Source organism: Dendropsophus ebraccatus, chromosome 11 (assembly GCF_027789765.1).
Source record: "Dendropsophus ebraccatus isolate aDenEbr1 chromosome 11, aDenEbr1.pat, whole genome shotgun sequence".
In the NCBI taxonomy this organism is placed as follows: Eukaryota; Metazoa; Chordata; class Amphibia; order Anura; family Hylidae; genus Dendropsophus; species Dendropsophus ebraccatus.
Genome location: NC_091464.1, coordinates 22,064,092 through 22,088,519, shown reverse-complemented (window position 1 = coordinate 22,088,519; position 24,428 = coordinate 22,064,092). Strand labels below are relative to the sequence as shown.

The following is a 24,428-nucleotide window of genomic DNA, read 5'->3' as shown; positions in this document are numbered from 1 at the left end:
AACACTGCCCCATATCCCTGCACTGCTCCTCTATACACAGCACTTCCCATATTGTTCCCCAACCTGTAGGTCACCAAACTGCTCCAAAATTACAACAGTCACAGCATGATGGGAGTTGTAGTCCTGCCACAGCTTGGGACCCACAGGTTGGTGAACACATGTGTTTATTATGTACAGGCTAATTCTCCTGACACTGGTGCTTTATATCCTTATTGTATTGGGTCCTTGTACTGGGTCAGGCAGGATCAGTATATGATGTGTATATGGCGCTGTGCTGTCATGGTATAGGGGAGGTGTATGTGGCAGGATCAGTATGATGTGTATATGGCGCTGTGCTGTCATGGTATAGGGGAGGTGTATGTGGCAGGATCAGTATATGATGTGTATATGGCGCTGTGACTGTGCTGTCATGGTATAGGGGAGGTGTATGTGGCAGGATCAGTATATGATGTGTATATGGGCTGTGACTGTGCTGTCATGGTATAGGGGAGGTGTATGTGGCAGGATCAGTATATGATGTGTATATGTGACTGTGCTGTCATGGTATAGGGGAGGTGTATGTGGCAGGATCAGTATATGATGTGTATATGGCGCTGTGACTGTGCTGTCATGGTATAGGGGAGGTGTATGTGGCAGGATCAGTATATGATGTGTATATGGCGCTGTGACTGTGCTGTCATGGTATAGGGGAGGTGTATGTGGTAGGATCAGTATATGATGTGTATATGTGACTGTGCTGTCATGGTATAGGGAGGTGTATGTGGTAGGATCAGTATATGATGTGTATATGGCGCTGTGACTGTGCTGTCATGGTATAGGGGAGGTGTATGTGGCAGGATCAGTATATGATGTGTATATGGCGCTGTGACTGTGCTGTCATGGTATAGGGGAGGTGTATGTGGCAGGATCAGTATATGATGTGTATATGGCGCTGTGCTGTCATGGTATAGGGGAGGTGTATGTGGCAGGATCAGTATGATGTGTATATGGCGCTGTGCTGTCATGGTATAGGGGAGGTGTATGTGGCAGGATCAGTATATGATGTGTATATGGCGCTGTGACTGTGCTGTCATGGTATAGGGGAGGTGTATGTGGCAGGATCAGTATATGATGTGTATATGGCGCTGTGCTGTCATGGTATAGGGGAGGTGTATGTGGCAGGATCAGTATGATGTGTATATGGCGCTGTGCTGTCATGGTATAGGGGAGGTGTATGTGGCAGGATCAGTATATGATGTGTATATGGGGCTGTGACTGTGCTGTCATGGTATAGGGGAGGTGTATGTGGCAGGATCAGTATATGATGTGTATATGGCGCTGTGCTGTCATGGTATAGGGGAGGTGTATGTGGTAGGATCAGTATATGATGTGTATATGTGAATGTGCTGTCATGGTATAGGGGAGGTGTATGTGGCAGGATCAGTATATGATGTGTATATGGCGCTGTGACTGTGCTGTCATGGTATAGGGGAGGTGTATGTGGCAGGATCAGTATATGATGTGTATATGGCGCTGTGACTGTGCTGTCATGGTATAGGGGAGGTGTATGTGGCAGGATCAGTATATGATGTGTATATGGCGCTGTGACTGTGCGGTCATGGTATAGGGGAGGTGTATGTGGCAGGATCAGTATATGATGTGTATATGGCGCTGTGCTGTCATGGTATAGGGGAGGTGTATGTGGCAGGATCAGTATATGATGTGTATATGTGACTGTGCTGTCATGGTATAGGGGAGGTGTATGTGGCAGGATCAGTATATGATGTGTATATGGCGCTGTGCTGTCATGGTATAGGGGAGGTGTATGTGGCAGGATCAGTATGATGTGTATATGGCGCTGTGCTGTCATGGTATAGGGGAGGTGTATGTGGCAGGATCAGTATATGATGTGTATATGGCGCTGTGACTGTGCTGTCATGGTATAGGGGAGGTGTATGTGGCAGGATCAGTATATGATGTGTATATGGCGCTGTGCTGTCATGGTATAGGGGAGGTGTATGTGGCAGGATCAGTATGATGTGTATATGGCGCTGTGCTGTCATGGTATAGGGGAGGTGTATGTGGCAGGATCAGTATATGATGTGTATATGGGGCTGTGACTGTGCTGTCATGGTATAGGGGAGGTGTATGTGGCAGGATCAGTATATGATGTGTATATGGCGCTGTGCTGTCATGGTATAGGGGAGGTGTATGTGGTAGGATCAGTATATGATGTGTATATGTGAATGTGCTGTCATGGTATAGGGGAGGTGTATGTGGCAGGATCAGTATATGATGTGTATATGGCGCTGTGACTGTGCTGTCATGGTATAGGGGAGGTGTATGTGGCAGGATCAGTATATGATGTGTATATGGCGCTGTGACTGTGCTGTCATGGTATAGGGGAGGTGTATGTGGCAGGATCAGTATATGATGTGTATATGGCGCTGTGACTGTGCGGTCATGGTATAGGGGAGGTGTATGTGGCAGGATCAGTATATGATGTGTATATGGCGCTGTGCTGTCATGGTATAGGGGAGGTGTATGTGGCAGGATCAGTATATGATGTGTATATGTGACTGTGCTGTCATGGTATAGGGGAGGTGTATGTGGCAGGATCAGTATATGATGTGTATATGGCGCTGTGCTGTCATGGTATAGGGGAGGTGTATGTGGCAGGATCAGTATATGATGTGTATATGGCGCTGTGACTGTGCTGTCATGGTATAGGGGAGGTGTATGTGGTAGGATCAGTATATGATGTGTATATGGCGCTGTGCTGTCATGGTATAGGGGAGGTGTATGTGGCAGGATCAGTATATGATGTGTATATGGCGCTGTGACTGTGCTGTCATGGTATAGGGGAGGTGTATGTGGCAGGATCAGTATATGATGTGTATATGGGCTGTGACTGTGCTGTCATGGTATAGGGGAGGTGTATGTGGCAGGATCAGTATATGATGTGTATATGGCGCTGTGACTGTGCTGTCATGGTATAGGGGAGGTGTATGTGGCAGGATCAGTATATGATGTGTATATGGCGCTGTGCTGTCATGGTATAGGGGAGGTGTATGTGGCAGGATCAGTATATGATGTGTATATGTGACTGTGCTGTCATGGTATAGGGGAGGTGTATGTGGCAGGATCAGTATATGATGTGTATATGGCGCTGTGCTGTCATGGTATAGGGGAGGTGTATGTGGCAGGATCAGTATATGATGTGTATATGGAGCTGTGACTGTGCTGTCATGGTATAGGGGAGGTGTATGTGGCAGGATCAGTATATGATGTGTATATGGCGCTGTGACTGTGCTGTCATGGTATAGGGGAGGTGTATGTGGCAGGATCAGTATATGATGTGTATATGGCGCTGTGCTGTCATGGTATAGGGGAGGTGTATGTGGCAGGATCAGTATATGATGTGTATATGGCGCTGTGACTGTGCTGTCATGGTATAGGGGAGGTGTATGTGGTAGGATCAGTATATGATGTGTATATGTGACTGTGCTGTCATGGTATAGGGGAGGTGTATGTGGTAGGATCAGTATATGATGTGTATATGTGACTGTGCTGTCATGGTATAGGGGAGGTGTATGTGGCAGGATCAGTATATGATGTGTATATGGCGCTGTGACTGTGCTGTCATGGTATAGGGGAGGTGTATGTGGCAGAATCAGGATCAATAACGCTGTATATTCCTGTTATACCTATAGCACAATGTGCACCATCATTATACCCGAGGGGCCTGGTGTGTGACACCTAAATTCTCAGGATGCCATGTGTGACACTACTACATTCAGGTGGCATGGTGTGTTACAGTCAGGGGGTACAGTATACACGGTCCTGTTACAGTCAGGGGGTACAGTATACACGGTCCTGTTACAGTCAGGGGGTACAGTATACACGGTCCTGTTACAGTCAGGGGGTAGAGTATACACGGTCCTGTTACAGTCAGGGGGTACAGTATACACGGTCCTGTTAGTCAGGGGGTACAGTATACATGGTCCTGTTACAGTCAGGGGGTACAGTATACACGGTCCTGTTACAGTCAGGGGGTACAGTATACATGGTCCTGTTACAGTCAGGGAGTACAGTATACACGGTCCTGTTACAGTCAGGGGGTACAGTATACATGGTCCTGTTACAGTCAGGGAGTACAGTATACACGGTCCTGTTACAGTCAGGGGGTACAGTATACATGGTCCTGTTACAGTCAGGGGGTACAGTATACATGGTCCTGTTACAGTAAGGGGTACAGTATACACGGTCCTGTTACAGTCAGGGGGTACAGTATACACGGTCCTGTTACAGTCAGGGGGTACAGTATACATGGTCCTGTTACAGTCAGGGGGTACAGTATACATGGTCCTGTTACATTCAGGGGGTACAGTATACATGGTCCTGTTACAGTCAGGGGGTACAGTATACATGGTCCTGTTACAGTCAGGGGGTACAGTATACATGGTCCTGTTACAGTAAGGGGGTACAGTATACATGGTCCTGTTACAGTCAGGGGGTACAGTATACACGGTCCTGTTACAGTCAGGGGGTACAGTATACATGACCCCCACATACAGTATAGCCTCCTGGCTGTCCCCGCATAGCGTACAGTCTATTCTGGGGGAGGGGGGGGGGGGCGCCATTTGTCTTCTCTGCCTAGGGCACCAAAACTCCTTGTCCCGGCCCTGTGTACTACGGATACAAATTACTGACCATTTTGCCTTGATCATGAAGTAAACATACCGGACCTATATGCCGACCTTAAAAATCCCTGACCATGTGAAATGAGAAAGTAATGGAGGAAGTGAATAAGCCGTGACTAATATCGTGCCAGGCGGAGAAAGGCTCTCTTATTCCATGCATTGTACATACCATGTTTTTTAGATTAATGACTGCAGCTATTGCAATATGCTCACTATTTGTTCTTTCCCATTCTCAAGCCAGTTTTTCATCTTCCGCAGTAGATATTTAGTAAGTCCTCAGTGTTTGATTTACGCGCACATTCATCAAAGAGCGACGCTCTACTGTTCTTCTTGTGGGTTTACAAGATGTCCTCCAGGACAAGGTGCAATTAAGTGAGATGAGATAAATAACGACTGATGTGTCACGCTTAATCACTTCTGTAATACAGCAATCATTGTTCTTAATGTGACTAGTGGCAGGAGTTTTCCTAATATGTTTTAACATTTATTTCCATTTCCTTCCAAACAGACACACACTATTGCCTTAGAGCTCAAAGTCTCGAAATATTATTAAGCACGCTTCCCAAATTCAGATATATTAAGCTCTGGCGCAGAAATAGTTAGATTAAGTTTATGAATTAAATTAGATCTATTTATGAAATTCAATTGTAAGTGAATGATTTTTCTGCCAGCTTTTAAATGGGCAGAAGCAAAGGAAACAATCCTAAGATAGCTACAGCAAATACTTGCGAGGGTAAAAAAAAAATTGTATACAGGATAGGACCAGAGGGAGGGGGAAAAAATACACAACGTAATTCTCCATTCTTTTGGGTTTTCCCCGATGGAAGTGCTGCAATGATGATGATGATGCTACCACCAGTGATACCACCACCAGTTACTGGCTACAGCAATCTTGTGCTACATGTACAGCGAATACAACAGAAAAAAAAGAAAAAATTGGCAGCACCCCAATGCCCTAATTTTGGAATTATTAAGAAAACCTATTTAGGGTAGCTTCACACGTACCGGATCCGCAGCGGATTTTACGCTGCGAGTTTGCAGCGAAATCCGCTGCAAATCTTGGTAGTGTGAAGGTCTATGAGGTTACATATCCTCAGCAGAATTTTCATTTCACTGCGGATATGTAACCCGGACCCTTTAATACCTGCAGCTCCGGCCCGGAGCATAAATCACCTCCAGGCTCCTGCTTGCTTCGGAGCCTCCCAGCATCTCCCGGAGGTCAGCCAATCGGTGCGCTGCCCTGCCGCAGTGCACTGATTGGCTGACCGCCGGGAGATGCTGGGAGGCTCCGAAGCAAGCAGGAGCCTGGAGCAGGTGATGTATGCTCCAGGACTACCCCGGCCCGGAGCAGCATACATTACCCTCTCTGCACCACGGCTGTGTTTGAGGCTCCCGTCTCCTCTCGCTCCTCATCAGCCAATCAGCCAACCACTGATGAGGCTGATGAGGAGCAAGGGGAGCCAGGAGCTTCACACAGCCGCGGCGCCGAGCAGGTAATGTATGCTCCGGGCAGGGGCCGCGTCCCATATCTGAAGCGGAATGAAAATTCCGCTGCTGGTATGGGACCCCATAGAACTTCACTATGCCTAGATCCATAGTTGATTTTGCTGCAAATCGCAGTGTGAAATCCGCTGCGAATCCTGTTCTTTTCAAGGCACCATTATAACATATCTGGATAAGATGTAATTGTAGTGATTTGACCATTTGTTCAAATGATACTTAGCCCAAAAAGTCTTTTTACTATATTCATGAAAATATCTAACAGTTATATATTTGTAACATTTTGGGCAATAGTAGGATGATTTCCCAGAAATGTCTAAAATGAAAAAAAAAAAAAAAAAAGACAAACACAAACTTCCTGCAGTCAGTAAAGTCAGGGACACATTCAGCAAACATGAGTTCAGGGGGTCTTTGCTATTTCTTCTTCTTTAGTCTGTTATGCATTTTCACACTAAAACCTTTTGTTCCATTCAGGAGAACTCATCCAGCGGTTGCCCTGACAATTAACCTTTCTTTTGGTATCACATTGATTTTTAGAAGTTGAATATTGTGGTCATTGTAATACACTGTTTTTGAGCAAAGTGCAAAATGAAAGCATTACCGTTAGAATTACACAAAAATAAAACACAGAGCGCACATCAAAAATATATATCTGTAATATAGAGTTCTATAAACTATTGCTCAGGAGACACTGGAAGGAAGAAATTAACCAGATAGAAAAGTTTCAGCTACAGAAAATAAAGTTGGTCAGAAAAAAATAAAGCTATTACATCTGCTTACCTTAGTCATGGATATCTGGTCTTTGTACTTAAAAGAGTGATTTAACATATTAAATGACATTTTTTTTCTTTTCCGTTTATTGTCTTTTGGCAGGAGCAAGGCTTATCCATAATCCCTTACCCCCATCCAATCAGCTGCAAACCCCACAGTGATTTCAGCACCCCCCCCCCCACACACACACACACACTCCCCCATATAAGGTGACTGGCTTCCTGGAGGCGGCCAGTCGGCTGTGTATAGTGGAGGACAGGTTGCAGCAGGCAGTTAGAGCAGGGAGAGAGATACAGAGAGATAGGGACAGAGAGGAGAGGAGGGAGGATTGTGGGGGGGTAAGAGGTAAGAGGTGCACTGCTTCCAGCAGGTGTAGATTTTGATCATGATTTACACCTGCTCGCATCATGGTAAATCATGGTAAATGAGACGTGGGAGGATGCCACGCCTCCTTCCCGCCTTGTCAAGCCCCCGCAAGCTCCACCAGCCTGCCCATTCAGCGAGCGGGACGTACGGGAGGCATACACCAGGGAGAAGGGGCAAATCATAAATCCCCCCCACTGCGCGCATTGGCCAGTCGTCATTCCATTGACTTCAATGCATTCCCATTGAGGTCAATCAAATTAATATTAACGGACATCATTTTTAAAAAGAAAACGCAGACACCTTTTATCTCTCTCTCTCTTTTTTTACTTAGTGTGAACATAACCTATATTTGTATGTAAGAAATTTTTTTATAATATTTCACACAGTCAGGATAATTTGAACAGGTATACTGTATTGTAGAAGTACATTCAATAAGCAATTATTATATAATGTTATTATATAATAGGATACCTTTAGCTTATCTGGCATACATCATGGAAACGGAGCTGGTTCTTGCCTTCTCCTTTGCCTATTCCAGCGGTCTGTCCGGCTCGCCTAATAGGAGGGTGGAGGGGCAAGGTAAGGCAGGGAGGAGGCATGGCCTAATTCATCATGGTTTCTACCTGAAAATAGGCATGGAGTTCAAAGACTGCAGACTGATAAACCAACTGCCAAGCTAACAAAGTGCTTCCTTTATGCTGTGAATTCACTCATCTCTAATTATGGTGCAAACAATGGGGGAAATTAATCCAACATGGTGTAAAGTGAAACTGGCTCAGTTGCCCCTAGCAACCAATCAGATTCCACCTTTCATTTTCCAAAGAGTCTGTGAGGAATTTTAGGTGGAATCTGATTGGTTACACCATGTTTGATAAATGTCCCCCAATAAGTCTTCATTGTTTTTTTCTTATTGTTCTTGTACAGCCTCTACATTGTGTTTTTATGAGCTCTATTTTTCCTTAATACTAGCACACAGCCTATATTATTTTATACAGTCTTGTATCTCCTGTTTATTCTTTCCCAGAAATGTGTGAAAACACGCAGGGCCTCATTTACTAAGGTGTTCCTCGCAGCGAATTGTTGGGGTTTTGTAAATTTTTTGGTCCATTTTTAGTGTATCGACATTTAAAGGAGTGCGATACAATTTGTCAAAAAACCTAACAAATAAGTCATTTTTGTCCAAATACCAGCCAAGTTGGCGTATTTTAGGTGTGGCAGGTTTTCTATTCAAAAAACCAGCCACTTCTAGTGTGGTAGGATAGTAGGGTTTTAGCTTTGTCATGTGAAAAACCTTCCAGAGTTACTAAGGACATGCGCCACTTTAATGAATTTGACATGGAAAAAAAAGGGCACAAACAGCAGAATAACTGCTTAAAATTGACGCATTGTTAGTACATGGGGCCCACAGTGTCTCACAGCTTTAGGGGCTGCAGACTGGTTGGAATGATCGCTGTCCACCACCAAAAATGCTTATAGGCTGGGATCACACTAAATATGACACTGACCATTCTGTGACACGGCTGTATCACAGAACAGCCGGTGTCAGTGAGCTTCATGCCGGCCAGTAATGCTGTATTAATTGGAATGCGGGCTCATACGGTTGTGCCCGCATTCCAGTTACCCATAGCAGACAATGTGAAGGGCACCCGGAGCCGTACTTTCCATTGTCTGCTTTGTTAGTTTTTTGCAGTCGCTATTCAGTATAGCGTGTATAAAGACTATATACTCCAGCCAGGATTCCATTAAAATCAATGTGTTTTTTCATTTAATAATGGCCGGTGTTGCAATCTGCTACAACGACCGTTATTAAATGAAAAAATATTATTAAATGAAAAAATATGAACTTAGTCATAAGGTGCATAATGTGTTATTGGTGATTGTCGTACTTATTTCTAGGTATTTATGTACTTATTTCTATATACATATTTCTACATACATTTTGTAACATCTTCTGCCTATCCAAATGCATCATGCAGTAGAAAAAATACTTTTAGCAAAAGATCATAATTGCTTTTCAATGTTCCTTGCTCTATGATTGTTCCTAATGTATTCTATGTATTGCCAGGCTCTTAATTGGAAGTTTCATGACTTATGTTATCTATTGTAATGGCATTAGCAGATTGTATTGATTTAAGAAAATGCATCTAATTTGATGGAAACAATTTGAACTATGACCTAATCCATGAAAAAATACCTATGAATAGCCTCATAATTGACTTACGATGTTCTGCTGGTAAGCTGACTGCTAACTATTTTCTGAAAATACTTCTGAATACACTTATCTGAATTCTCCTTTATCTGCAATTCATCTGTTTCCCCAGCAAAATCTGCATTACCAAAAAATTTGTGCTGCCATTGATGCAGTACACAGGACTTCCATATACATATAATCACTATACATACAAATGTACATATATACTCAGGCAATATTTGCTAGTATACAATTTTAACTATATTGGAAATCCTAGTTAGCTAAGGAAATACCACAAAAAAAGTAAAGTTCACTATATACATTTTTAGAACAACATAAAAAAGGCCAAAATACAGCCGTATTTGGATAAATATTGCCTGAAATAATGATCATGTTCTCTATTTTAGGTCGTATTTATCCAAATACAGCCGTATACTGCCCTTATTTTGCGTTGTGTGTACTAGGCCTTAGGCTAGGTTCACACTATGTAAAAACAACGTTCGCATTTCATAACAACGACTGTGGTTGTGCAAACAACGTCCCTTGTTTCAGAAATAACGGCCGTTGATTGCCATTGTTATGAAATACGGCCGTTGTTTTTGTGTGAACTCATTTGAACACATGGTGTTAAAATGAGTAAGCCTAATGTACAGTATGCCTGGAACCTAGCAGTAAGACAATAGTGCAATATCCCTATTAGAGATGAGTGAATCTAGAGCACGCTTGGGTCCGTTCGAACATGAGCGTGCAACATTTGATAACCGGTGGCTGCAGAAGTTAGATACAATCCTATGGCTATGTGCACACGGAGCAAAAGTGTAATAAGTGTAATAATGGCTCTCGTGGTTGCTCTCTCCGCGCAAAAAAAAACATGTTTATTCTTTAGCGCCGAGAGAGGAAGCGTGCAAGCCTCCCATAGACTGTCATTTCGACAGGAAGGCTGGCCCGCCACAGAATTCCGCCACTTTTGCTCCGTGTGCACGTAACTTAAGTCTACCTGAAAAACATGGATACAGCTATAGGCCATAGACAGTATCCATGTTTTCCGAAACTCCCCAGGGCTGCATCCAACTTCTTCAGCCACCTATAATGAACGTTTTGGTTAACCCGAACATGCTTGAGATTCGCTCATCTCATAATGTAAATGCAGAAAGTTATCTATAGACCCGAGTTATCCCAATGCACTTATGTCTTTTGTCACAATGCATCTTATCTGAAATGATTGATGATTTTATATCAGTTTATGGTTGGAAGCCCATGAATGAGCCACAAGCCTCTGTAAACTGCAGATATAAATTCTTGGAGTCAAAAATGTGTAAAATAAATATAAAAAAACAAAGCTAATAGGTCATATCAATAAATGAGATGTGGAGCTTTGTTGTGGAAGTCAATATCTTCGCTTAAAGGAAAAGTGTCATCAAGAAATGACATTTTGTATAAATAATGTTTTATGTTAAACATATTTGTAAACAATTTATTTATTCTATATTATACAATTATTGTATTCTATATTATATTATATTATTTTCATTCTCACCACTGAGACTAAAACTAAGCTGAGACTTTCTGTTTTGTCTGTGGTGATAAGAGGAGGCTGCTGTAAAGTGATCTGTACAGCATTACAGCAACAATTGACACCAGTAGATAGAAGAGACAATAGCAGCCACTAAATGCTGTTAAAAAGGGCAAGACGACAGCCCCCATAACGATCTACAATAAATAAACAATGAACAAAAAACCAAGACAGTCAAAAAAATAGAAACAGATTGGAATAAAAGAACATGTTTTAGTATCTGATTCTAATCAGTACTAAAACGTTTAGGTGATACATTCCCTTTAAAGTGTTACTGTCACAAGGAAAATGTTTCACCCAAAAGTTTTGGTACGTCAAGGTTTCAATGCTGAGACCATTACTGATTTGTACTTACAGTACTGTACCTGGGAAAAAGGGGCTGCTGTGGACTTCACTCCCCACTGATTACAGGAGATGGGCTCCATAGACTTGTAAAGAGATGAAATGAGTGGCAAGCTGAGGGGTGGCATGTATCTCAGTGATCAATAGGGGCTTGTGTGACACATCAAAAGTTCTCTTCCCAGTGGATATGTCATGTAACTGTGCATGTCGACCATTAAATTGTATTAAATGCTCATTCTGGATCTACCATCTAATTTTGGTAGATATGGTTGGCAAATTCTAGATGATCTAGTGAATTTAGCATGCTTAAAATAAACATATAGCTATAGGAAATAAGAAAAGGGCAAACTAGACGGAGCAGGTAGTATTTTTCAGCCAATAGTCTTCTATGTTTCTATTACATCACACATAAAAAATAATATATTTGCTCCAGTTGTTCATGAAAGACAAGACATATCACCAGAATGTAGCACTTTAAGCCCAAGCTAATAAACTGTAATGTATCATGGGACCTACTGTGATACATGAGCATCAATAAACTGAAATAGTCATCTACGTCTGCTGGGTAATGAGCATTACAGTCAATGGGGAAGAAAGTAGAGGTGCACTTAATTTAGAAGTTGTGGAGGCAGGTTACATTGTGGCGAGGCAGAGCTAGGGGTTTTTTATTTTTATTTTAAAGCTATCATAACAGTTACTCTACTTTTTTCATTCACTGCAGGGGCGGTCGGCAGCTGTAACAACTTGATGCCCCCCTGCAGTCATCACAGAGCAATGAGTGAGGTGAGATTCTCACTTTGCCTTATGGAAGGTGCAGCCCTGCGTAGATCTAATTTGAAGGACACGACAGGAAACTTGTAACTATGAATGATGAACTGTAGTGTCTTTTTCTTTTGAGAAGTGAAAAATATTGAAGGATGTTAAAGTTTATTTTAGGAATCATAGAAATTGTCAAATTTAGGTTATTTTGTGGTTTAGCCTCGAACTCCAAAAACCCCACAATGATGTCCTTGTGGACCCTGCACAAGACTGCTGAGGCCGGTGATTGGCTGTAGTGCTGATCGTATGGGGACGTCATTGAGGTATGTCCACCAGGCAGCTCAGAGTGGGAAGGGGGTGGGGATTTATTCCCCACCCTTGTTTGTTAAAGAAGACAACAACAAAAAAAAATCCTATTTTGTTTTTTACTAGTGTTGAGTGAGCAAGCTCTGTCGGCTATAGTGCTCTATCGAGCATCAGGAGGCTTAATCAAACTTGATGCTTGACCAAGCACCTTGTGGTGATTGGGAGAATATTCCCATTCACCTTCAATAACTACTAGCTGAATGATTGTTAAGCAGTTTGCTATATCTCCCACCTGCCGCTGTAAACTATTTTAATTTTTTGTTATTTTTTTTCTTGTATATTTTGTCTCTTGAAGGGATGTTTAAATGAAATATGCAAAAATTGGAATGGAAAAAATTCAGTTGGTTTCTGCAAGAAACATTAGAACGCCAGTGATATGTTGGAAGTGACTGCATACCACCAGAGCTCTAATGTGTCTTGCAGGAACTTATTGCATTTTTTCATTTTACTGTTTGTATATTTCTTTTAAACATGCAAAATATACTAATATATATATATATATATATATATATATATATATATATATATATATTTATATATATATATAATTAAAATAGGTTAATCAGGCACCCTCCGCTCTACTGAGTAGGTGGTCCCTGGTTGAATGCTCAAGTCTCCCAGTGATTTCAATGGGGTTCTTTACTCGAGTCAAGCACTCAAGTACTCCCTTAACAATATTTACATTTTTTATTTGCCCTACTGTGTAGTCTGGTTTTGCATTTATATGCCCTTCTATCTGTACCCTACTTCGTATTTACTTACTAATGTCTGTTAGAAAGAAGTAAGGCATTTCTACCAATTTTAAAGGGGTTGGCCACTTTATAGGAAGTAGTTCAGTCTACAGTATTAGGCCAGGTTCACACAGGATGTTCTAAGACCCAGCCGCATCACAGAACGGCCGGTGTCAGTGAATATCATCCCGGCCGGTACTGCAGTATTGGTCAAATGAACTTCATTTATGTTGAATTGCCCACATCCCATTTCACCATTGCACACAATGGAGAGTGCGGCTGGAGCCGCACTTTCCATTGTGTGAACTGACAGTTCTGTGCAGCCGCTATTCAATGAATAGTGGACGCACAAAACTGACATCTCAGTTTTTCCTGTGGCCGCTAGGGATCCCGGCTGGAGTGTATACTATGTATTTCAGTGATTGATTGATTTCAGTGCAATACATATCTTGAATTAATCATGGACGCTGTTTCAAATCGCAACAACGGCCGTGATTAATTCAAAATATACATTGTGTGAACGTGACCTTAGTAAGTGTACTGACAGCAGCTCCTTGTGTTCCTCATAGAGCTAAAAAACCGACTCCCCTCACTGGTACACTGGTCTGTGGCGAGGCTGTCCAAAAGATGGCTGACATGGAGGAACATGTGACCATGCTCCGCCCCCCGTGTCCACACCAGAGCCTGTATATGTCTATGAAGGACACAGAGGGCAAGGCATAGTAACATGCCTCCTTCATGACAGCCATCTTATGGACAGACTTACCACAGAGCAGGGCAGCCCAGCCTGGAGGAGGGGAGTCTGATTTTAGCACTATGAGGTACACAGGGAGCTGCTGTCAGTATAAACAGTGAATACAGTTACTAATACTATACACTGAACTACTTTACAATAAAGTGTTCAACAACTTTAAGGAGGAAATCAACTACAGCTAGTATTAAAAATTTTTCTAGACAAATATCTCTATCAAATGCAATATATTAAGCCTTAAGCTATCTTTTTGCCATAGGCTGCATTACAATATTGTTACTAGATGTGTCTTAGCGGTTGCATAGCGGTAAGATATTCTTATTTCTATGTATTTTTCTAGGATATTCCTCAATCATATTTTTATGAAAATGAGTGGCAATAAACAAGTACAACTATTTACCTGACACTAATGGCTATGATTACATGAAATGTCTTTATGTGTTCAATGCTTCTTTAAAATAATGTGCCTGCTCCGTAGGAAGACACGCAATCATTTTATGCCTCTGTGACTTCTCATAAGTTTAGAAAACTATGTTACTGATCCCATTAAAATGACTACCCACAAATGCTTTTAAATGTGTCTCGTATTTTATCAATCCTCTAAGAGCTGACACATTCATTTAAATAATCAGAACAATCTGCAAGAAGTCGGCTAAAGATTTTGCTATAAACCAGAAGAGCACATAGATTTGTGAATTTTAAATACGGAATCGTTTGTCGACACTGTAAAAGGGCATATGTGTTTATCAAGCTTTATAAAGTACGTCGTTTTACTAGATTTGTCAAATTTAAGCATGATTTCAATATTTTGCCAAGTGTAAAGTATAGGCTACAAGGGAATGCATCGGCTGCTTTCTAGATCTGTAGAGTAAATTTAGAGACGTATCTTAACCCCTAGACGACCCTGGGCGTATAGTTACGCCATGGAAGTCTGTCCCCAGACGACCTAGGGCGTAACTGTACGCCCTGGGTGTTTCTCCCGCTATGAAGCGTGCTCTGGAGCGGAGCGCTTCATAGCAGGTGGGGCCGGCTGCAGTGAGCAGCCGGGACCTCACCGGTAATGACACGCTGCAGCGATCGTGCTGCCGTGTGTCATTAACTCCTTAAACGCCGCGACCGCGGAGTCCCCTGTCACTTACCGATCGGGACCCCCGCAGTGTGACTGCGGGGGTCCCGATCGGTAAAACGGACTGCCGGAGGTCTCTTACCTGCCTCCGTGCGGTCCGATCGGCGATCTGCTACACTGAGCCTGCACAGGCAGGCTCAATGAGCAGATCGCCGATAACACTGATCAATGCTATGTCTATGGCATAGCAATGGTCAGTGTAAAAATCAAACTAATGTATGTACAAGTCCCCCAAAGGGACTTCAAATGTGTAAAAAAAAAAAAGTTAAAAACACTAACACACTACCCCAAAACCCCTCCCCCAATAAAAGTTGAAATCACCCCCCTTTCCCATTATATAAATAAAACATATAAAAATAAATAAACAAATAAACATATAATATACCGTAGCGTGCGTAATTGTCCGATCTATTAAAATATAACAAGCGTCATTGCGAACGGTAAATGGCGTACACGGAAAGAGGGAAAAAAGTGCGCGGATTACCGATTTTATGTTACATTATATAGAAAAATTTTTTATAAAAAGTGATCAAAACGTCCGATCTTCACAAATATGGTATTAATAAAAACTAGAGGTCATGGCGGAAAAAAATGACACCACATACAGCCTCATAGGTGAAAATATAAAACCGTTATAAGCGTCACAATAGGCCCATTTTATTTATAATTAATTGCCAAAAAAAAAGGATTTCATAAAAAAAAAATATATAACATTAAAGAATTTGTGTAAACCTGCATATGGTTGTGTTCGGGCTGACCTATAGAATAATAGTATCATGTCGCTGTTACCATATAGTGCATTACGTAGACACAGGAACCCCCCAAACGTTACCATATTGCATTCTTTTTTGCGATTTCACCAATTTATATCTTCATAAATAATATATTTGGAATTCCATCATACATGTTATGGTAAAATGAAAGACGCCATTACAAAGTACAACTATTCCTGTAACAAATAAGCCCTTACATGGCCCTGTAGATAAAAAACTGAAAGTGCTGGAGCTCTTAGAAGGGGAGGAGGGAAAAAACGGAAACACTAAGATTAAAATTTGCGCGGTCCACTGGGTCATTTTGGGCCTGGTCCTCAAAGGGTTAAAGGTGAGGATAAATTCTAATCACAAAGCAATAACTTCTGTCTGGATTGGCTGAGGTTGTCACAAGCCATTTTTTTGCACAACATTCCTGTTAGGTCTAATTCATATGTTTGGAAAGAGGAACCAAATTAAATATTAACTTATTTAAAGCGTAACAGTCATTTAAATGTCATCTTTCAGAAATCAATAAATATCAAGCGATTTTAAGAAACTCTGTATTAGGTTTTATTATTAAAAGGAATTTCCTTCTATACTGAAAAAGCTGTTTTCCAGCCTCCCCTTGCACTTTCTGTGATTTATGTGTACATTATGCTCTATGGAGAGGGGAGGGGTCAAGGGGGTAATGGAGCACAGAGAGGAGAAAGGCAGCCCTGCACAACACTAAATCCTGCAATCTTCTCTTACCAAGCTCCCAGATTACTGACTTTTCTGACCTCTCAATCCAGCCTTTGATGTGCCAATACAGTCTGCAAATTGCTGGGATGCTTGTCTGCTCTCCCTGCTCACTCATCCCCCTCGACCCCTCCACCCTCTAAAGGTTATAATGGGCTCAGCAAATCCGTATTCACTTTGTTTCTCTGTAATGAAGACGGCTTTGCCTGATAATGAACAGAGGTGAGGGGGAGGTAGGATTTCTGCAATAAAAATGTATATGACAGTTACACTTTAAGCTGATATGAGATGTAGAATATGTAGAAAGAACAGTAGTGGACTAAAAGTTGTCTGGACCGTGGTTATTTTAACTAAACAACAACCCTAGGCTCTAAGAGATGAGGCCTAGGCCTGATTGGTCACATCTCTATTGTAATGAGGGAAACCTATGTAGGACTCCTCGTCAGATGAACTACATTGTCTGAGAATTTTGAGAATCATGCAAAAAGAATATGGCAGAAAACAAACACCAGACTCCTCTGTGCAAGTAATCATGCAACAATAATGGAAGCCCAGTTTGGAGTTCGCAATGGAGTTCCCGCTTTTCTGAGTAACACATTCTACTGGACCATTCAAATCTCCCATTCTTTTTATTGTAAAATTAATTCTTTACCTTTTAATACATTCCGTTGAAATTAAAAGGATATTCCCAGGACTTATCTAGTAAAGCTTGTCTGCTATTCTACTGCAGCATAATGATTGAATTATTTGTGCGGACTGTAAAATCTTTGTGCAATCAGCTGATTGGTGTCCCTTTTAGGTGGACCGATTATCCAGTAAATGAGTGTTCTTGAGAGCGCTCGGTAACGATAATTGGCCCATATTTAAAAGGGTATTTAATAGGTTAATCAGTGAAGAAAAAAAGAAGGGGTGAGGCGGACCACCCATGCTGTACTTGCGCCACACTGCAGAACAGCCCTCTGTATAACAGTACATACTGTTGAGGTACCATTGCTGTAAAATAATGCAATTTTACTGTGATTTTGCAACAATATCACAACAGTATGCTATACAGAGGGCTGTAGGCAGGTATTCAGTGCAATATGAATGCAGCTCGGGAGTACTGCATCACTGTTTCATAACATTGCATAAACTGTAATAAGGAGGCCTGTGGTGGATAAACATGGAAGAGTGTGAACACAACTAGGGATGGTCTGAACCTGCCGAGGTTTGGGTTCGTACGAACCTGAACTCTCAGCAATGAATCCCGCTTTCTGCCCGCTCCGTGGAGAGGGTGGATACAGCCGGAGGACAGCCTGGAAAACTGGGATACAGCCTATGGCTAGGGCTGTATCCCAGTTTTCAAGGCTGTCCTCCCTCTGTATCCACCCTCTCCACGGAGCGGGCAGACAGCGGGAATCATTGCCGAGAGTTCAGGTTCGTACGAACCCAACCTCGGCAGGTTCAGACAATCCCTAAACACAACCTTAAGCCTAATAGGTGCAGAACGTGATATTTCTAGTGAGGTATCCAATTTACGAATAGGATGAGCTATGTGGGGATGCAGACTGCTAAGAGGGGAGTAGTGGAGGGAGCAGACATCGGTGTAAATTGTGAGCAATAGTGGAGGAAGCAGGGCGGGGATGCTGACTGCTAAGAGGCATAGTGCAGGAAAGAATGTGGGGATACAGACTGCTAAGAGTAGTGTGTGGGGGGGGGAGCAGGGCAAGGATGCAGAGGAAAAGTAAAAGAGTGGACAGGGCAGGGATGCAGAGTTCTAGGAGGAGTAGTGGGGGGGAGAATGGTGGGGATGCAGACAAATAGAAGTAGCAGTGGGAGGGCACAGGGCGGGGATGCAGACTGCTAGGAGGAGTAGTGGGAGGGCACAGGGCGGGGATGCAGACTGTTAGAAGAAGTAGTGAGAGAAGGGATACAGACTGCTAAGAGGCGTAGTGCAGGAAAGAGGGTAGGGATAAAGACTGCTAGGAGTAGTGGGGGGACAGGGCAAGGATGCAGACTGCTAGGAGTAGTAGTGGAGGGAGCAGGGTGGGGATGCAGGCTGATAGGAGTAGTTGAAGGAGCAGGAAAGGGATGGTGACTGCCAGAAGGAGCAGTATAGGGAGCAGGCTAAGCTTCCAGAAACTACTGGCACTCCCCCAACCAGGAAGTGCTTCTGCAGCATGAGCAGCATGAGCGGTAGTATTAGAGAGAAGCACCAAAAACACATCAAGGTATTGAAATATCTTTATTATTGCCTATATCCACTTTTATGATCTCCTAATTTCCCAGATAACCCCTTTAAGTACTCCAACAGTATTGATAGACTGTATTGCAGTAAACGTCCCAGAGCAACTGGTGAAGAAAACTGGGATTCACTGCAAGTCGTGTACTTCCCAGCCTGTGTCATGAATTGTTACCCAGAGACTGATTAGTAATCTCACAGAATTCTAGCATAGGAAGCCATTGGCCTGCACTTTGCATTACTGAAAAAGCTTACTGACAGAGGCACAAAGTAGATACATAAGGGAATTAGACTACAAAGGATTTGTTTGGAGTCTGTTACTATGCAAACATAGGTCTGCACAGGAACTATAGATACAGAATCGTTGGATAATTTATAACAAGACCAATTGCAAAGCTACCTTATTTTTCATCTTGGCAAATAATGTTAATTGTCCATTAGTTTGCCTAGTCTAGGTCATACTGCATGGATGCTTTATAAGGTCCTCTAGAGAGCGGCCTATTCCTACTGTTTGTAAATATTTTCTCCAGCATAGTCATTGGGAAGATTATTTGTTTTCTATTTATCTTATGCCACATAGGCAAATGGAGAGTGACACAGTCTGTCTCCTTGGGTGTTGTCACTGCACTATAACGTGTGCATTATGAAAGCAGTTTAATATTAATTGAATTCTGGTCCTTCTGGCAGGAGAGGTGTTACCTGATTTGAAATGTTAAAAATTGTTCACTCAGATAAAATGAAGTGATTGTTCCGTTGAGCTTGCAGCATCGTTGTTGATTTTAATTTTACATTCGTTCTCACTATGATCTGACTAGCTAAGACATCTGACCAGATGGTAAACCACTCCATTAAAAGATCTGCATCATTAATTCTGCGCATAGATCAAAATATAGAAATGTTCTGAGAGAAATACAAAAAAATATATATATAGAAAAATGCAAAAATCTGGTTTAAAAGGGAAAGATGTCTACAGAAGGGAAGTGGGATGGATGCCGTTTGTTTTAACAGCCAAACCTTTTTTTTTTTTATTAAGCATCACTATAATGTATGTGAGCTATTGCTTATATTACATTTGAAGTGTATTGTATTTTGTATTGTTTTCTTTTTCTATTCGTCTAGATTTGTTGATAGGTATCTGCTCAGCTTAACTGCTTGGGGATACAATGTTATTTGATACAAACTAGTAAGCATTTATTTGGTTACACAATCTCTACTTGATTTTAAAGTGCCCCTTGAAGGGGTTTTCCAGACTTAGAAAAACATAGCTGCTTTTCTCTAGAAACCACGTGACTCTTGTCCCCAGTTCAGGTGTAGTTTAACAATAAAGCTCCATTCACTTTAATGGAACCCTGCACCCAAACTGGAGACAACTGGAGTTGTGCTATTTCTGGAAGAAGGCAGCCATGTTTTTCTACGCATGGATAATCCCTTTAAGGTGGCCATACACCTTTAATAACTGACAGATGAACAATTGCTCTGCTGTCAGTTATCTCTCCCATCCTCTCCTTGTCCTCTCTATACACAGGAACATTTAGCACAGCCAAGTGATCCTGTGTTCTCCATGGGGAGAGGAGGCTTAAGCCACAGGTAGAGAGCTCTGGCTGTAGCTTATGTCTCCCAGAACAAATGTAAGAGAAGATAGGAGTCTGGCGTGATGGAAAATGACTGCTTGACCTGTACTTTCACCGGTGTCTTCTGTCAGTGGTCAGTAAGGAGAGCCCCATACACCTTATACCGATGGCCGAACCCGCCGTAAGCAGGTTGTAGATGGGGGTTGTAGATCTGTTGTAGAAGTGGGGTCCATTGCCTGAAAGGACTGTGATCAGCTGGTATTTTAGGGGTTCTTCATTAACAGACCGTTTTCAGATAGTGTCTATGGTAACAGTTGTGGTGTTTAAAGTAATAACTGATTTAAGTGAATCCCATATGGTCCTTCAGAACCAAGATGGACATGGATTTAGCGTTATCTAACAGAAGGAATTATCTATCAGTGCACATTTATAATGACGATAATTCTTTTCACCCATGTCGTCCTCTAGTGGCAAGAGCTAAGCAAATCTTTGCTTAAGATAATGAAATGGATCCTTTATTACTAAATGTCTATAGTGACCATTGATTTTCACATGACCCAAGTGGTCTACTAGAGGCAAAAGCACCACCAGACAAGTCTCGGTGTTGTAGCTTATAGATTAAATTCCATTTGTACAGTATGAGTTATTTACATAGATTTTGTTATCTCCTGCTAGAAAATAGCCAGGATATTGTGTTTTCCAAAGAAACTATAATTTTAGAAATTACAAAAATTGATTAATATTTTACAATGGGAAGCATTAAAATATTACAGATTTTTTTTAAACTGCTCTGCTTACTGTAAGTACAATTCTCTGTTTTCTCGCATCTGTCTGAAACCTTGAGCTATCCTTCTGTTGTTGTCACGTACAACCATCACCATCTTCTAATGAGGTTACCGATGCATTGTCTTCTTTTTCTCCTGTATATTGGAATGGTAACTTGGTTTGAACTGTTCCTTCAACAAACAAGTATCCATTATTTATGGGATTTATATTTATTTGGGGGAGTTAACTGTTTCATGCTTCCTGACAAAACTGTGATAACCCGAGTAGAATAGGTAAAATGTATCAAATAACATTGATTATCTATACAAAAATAGTTTTCATGTTCTGTAGCAATATTATCCTTCTCAAATAGGTATTCCCATCATGTAAAGATGGCCTGCTAGCCCACTTTAGCTTGTTTTTGGCCGGTGGAAGTGGTCAGGAAACAGAAAACAGACAAATTATGCAGTTACCCAATTTGACCAACTCCCATTGTCTTTAATGGTAGTTGCATAAACTGCACAACCCCATGAGCTATGCCGTTTCGATTGCAGAGGGGTGATGGGATTGTAGATGGAAGCTCCTCCCTCTGGCTAACCACAAAGTAAATTTTATACAGTTTGTTAAATAAAACTAAAAAATTAACAATCTTCTATCATAGCTGCCATGTTTGTTTGTTTTTCTTTTTTTTTTTTTGTGGAAATAAGATTTTTTTTTTTAAATTAAAGATCTAATAAGTCTATATTGCTTGTAACCTGTTACTAAGTATTACACTGTTTATTATTATATGTGGGAAAGTGGATCTGTCAGGTCTTCCATGTCCACCTCTACATGTGCAGTTCAGGATCTATAGGAAGTCGCCAAACTTGGTAATTTATAGGGTTTTTTTGTGACAATTCATTAGTTTCATGCAGAGAACTGTCAATGTCATAGAGAAAGCCTGTGACTTCTACTTTTCTCTACCCCCAAACAGTAATCCACAGCCTTGTTTTTAAAGGGCACTCCAATCATGGCAAACATTTTATATATTGCTGCCCTTCTGTAGGAAATAAGATGCTACTATTACTTCACAATTTTCAGTGTCCTCCTGAGATGTCTCCGGATCCCTTGCTGAACCTTCCCACTACCACTTACAAGATGTCTAGACAGGGACATCCCCCTTAGCCAATCAGTAACTGAGATGGGACAGCGCTAAGGCCAGTGATTGGCTGGGCAGGCTGTCACTCCAAAGATGAGTCAAAGACTCATGGGGACCCCAGGGGAGTGTGGGGTAGTGGGAAAAGCATCTTTATTATTTTCAAAGCAAGGGTAGCTATATATAAAAAGTTTTCCATGGCCAGAGTACCCCTTTATGCTTTAAATCATTATGTGTGTGGACAAGGCTAGGAGGACTCATAGGTTCTTTACATACATTCTGGAAGCATTTTAACAGCTTTTAATATGAATTAATTGACACATATATCCCAAAGGTCATTGTTAGAGATTACCTGACTTGTGATGCAGCAGAGTCGGTACGCTCAGCATTTAAATAGCTGAGGAAGTCAGATGCAGCAAAAGGCTATGTTCACATGACGTTTTTTTCATCTGTTTTTTATTTTATTATTATTTTTAAAATTATGTCCGTCAGTTTGAGTTCAAAATTATGTCATGTTTTCTACGCCTGTCATTAAAATGATGGCTGTTGATACATTATTCTAGTTCAAGCCCTTTTGGGTGTGGTTCATTTTTGAGGCTATGTTTCCACATAGTATTGTGCTCACCAGGAGTGGATCAAAAACACAGAAAGGCTACGATCAAAAACTATTGAAATTAAGTGAATGGCCGCCATTTAATAACAAAGGCTGTTATTTCAAAACAACAATGTTGTTTTAACATAACAGCAATTATTTGCCAATAAATGTTTGTAAAAATGCTAAATATTGTAAATATTATTGAAAATAGTAAATAAATAATTGTAAATATAAATTTGATGCCCATGCAAATAACGTCCATTATTTATACACTAAGGGCCACATGTATCATCCGGCGTACGGATGATTTTTGGCGGAAAGTGCCGATTTGCGTATCTTTTTATACGCAAATGGCCGATTTGCGAATAAAATATTCGCAAATCGGCACTTTCCGCCGAGTACGCCAGGGGGGGCGGAAAGGGGGCGTGTAGTGGGCGGAACAGAGGGCGCGGACTCAGAGTCCGCGCGATTTACCATCCATTCCGCCCAAATATACGCCGAAAACCTACTCCAGTCCTCAGCTGGCGTAGGTTTTCGGCGGTGCGCACGGGATTTATGTAGAGGCAATCCGCCTCTACATAAATCTCCGTAGCGCCGGAGCTGCGGGGGCATTTTTAAGTCCGGCGTAAAAAACGCTGGACTTAATAAATGCCCCCCTATGTGCATTTGGTGGCTGTCATTCCATTGACCGCAATAAATTCCATTGACGTCAATTAAAATGTGGCAATAATGGACATTATTTTATCAAGAAAAAGCCTTTCCTCCTTTTTTTTTTTAACTTTGTTTTTACTTAGCCCTAGGGAGTATTAGCTATGTAGCCTATGGCTATGTTCAGACCTCGTATTACATATATTTTTGTAATAACCATGGCCATTGGTGCACTCGGCAACAACGGCCGTAGTTTACGAAAATACACGTAGTGTGAACATGGCTGTATCATGGCTGAACAGCCTATGGCTGTATCTATGTTTTCTGGGACTCACTAGGGCTTCATCCATCTTCTCTAGTCACCGGTATTCAAATGCCGAGTGATCCGACTCGCACTCATCTCTAGTCATTGTCTTTTCCTCCATCATAGGCTGCCCTGTAGATCGAGAAGCATGGTAGTCTTGACAAATCTCTTTTAAATGGTATTATCGTCTATAAATTATTACAAATCTCTCTTTCTTTTATCTTTCAGGTTACACGATAGTGTCTGGCAAATATGCAGAATCCATCCAAGAGTATAAACGCTGTGAGAGGCCAAAGTTTCACACTGGCATACTTTCTACTCCCCTACAATGTATCTTCTTTCCAAAGTGTGGACGCCATTGGATAGTAATCCCAAACTTACATTTAAGAGGAGTACCATAACCATGTAAAAAATGACAGATGAACAATCAGTCTCCGTAATCCTCCGTAAGGGACAGACTTCAAAGCCAATAGACCGATATACTTCAAAATGGAAAACATGAAACACGTTGGAAGTAACATCCGTGTATGAAACCAAGAGA

The 24,428-nt window shown here is 41.6% G+C and overlaps 1 protein-coding gene across 1 annotated transcript in view; it reads left to right on the top strand.

The window, feature by feature from the left end:
• The window catches only part of TAFA3 (TAFA chemokine like family member 3), a 287,624-nt gene extending 263,427 nt beyond the window's left edge, over positions 1-24,197 (top strand). The window contains exon 5 of the mRNA XM_069945453.1: positions 24,116-24,197. Within this exon, the coding sequence (XP_069801554.1) occupies positions 24,116-24,127 (12 nt within the window). The 3' untranslated portion in view covers positions 24,128-24,197. The remainder of the gene's footprint in view (positions 1-24,115) is intronic.
• Positions 24,198-24,428: the final 231 nt, after the last annotated feature.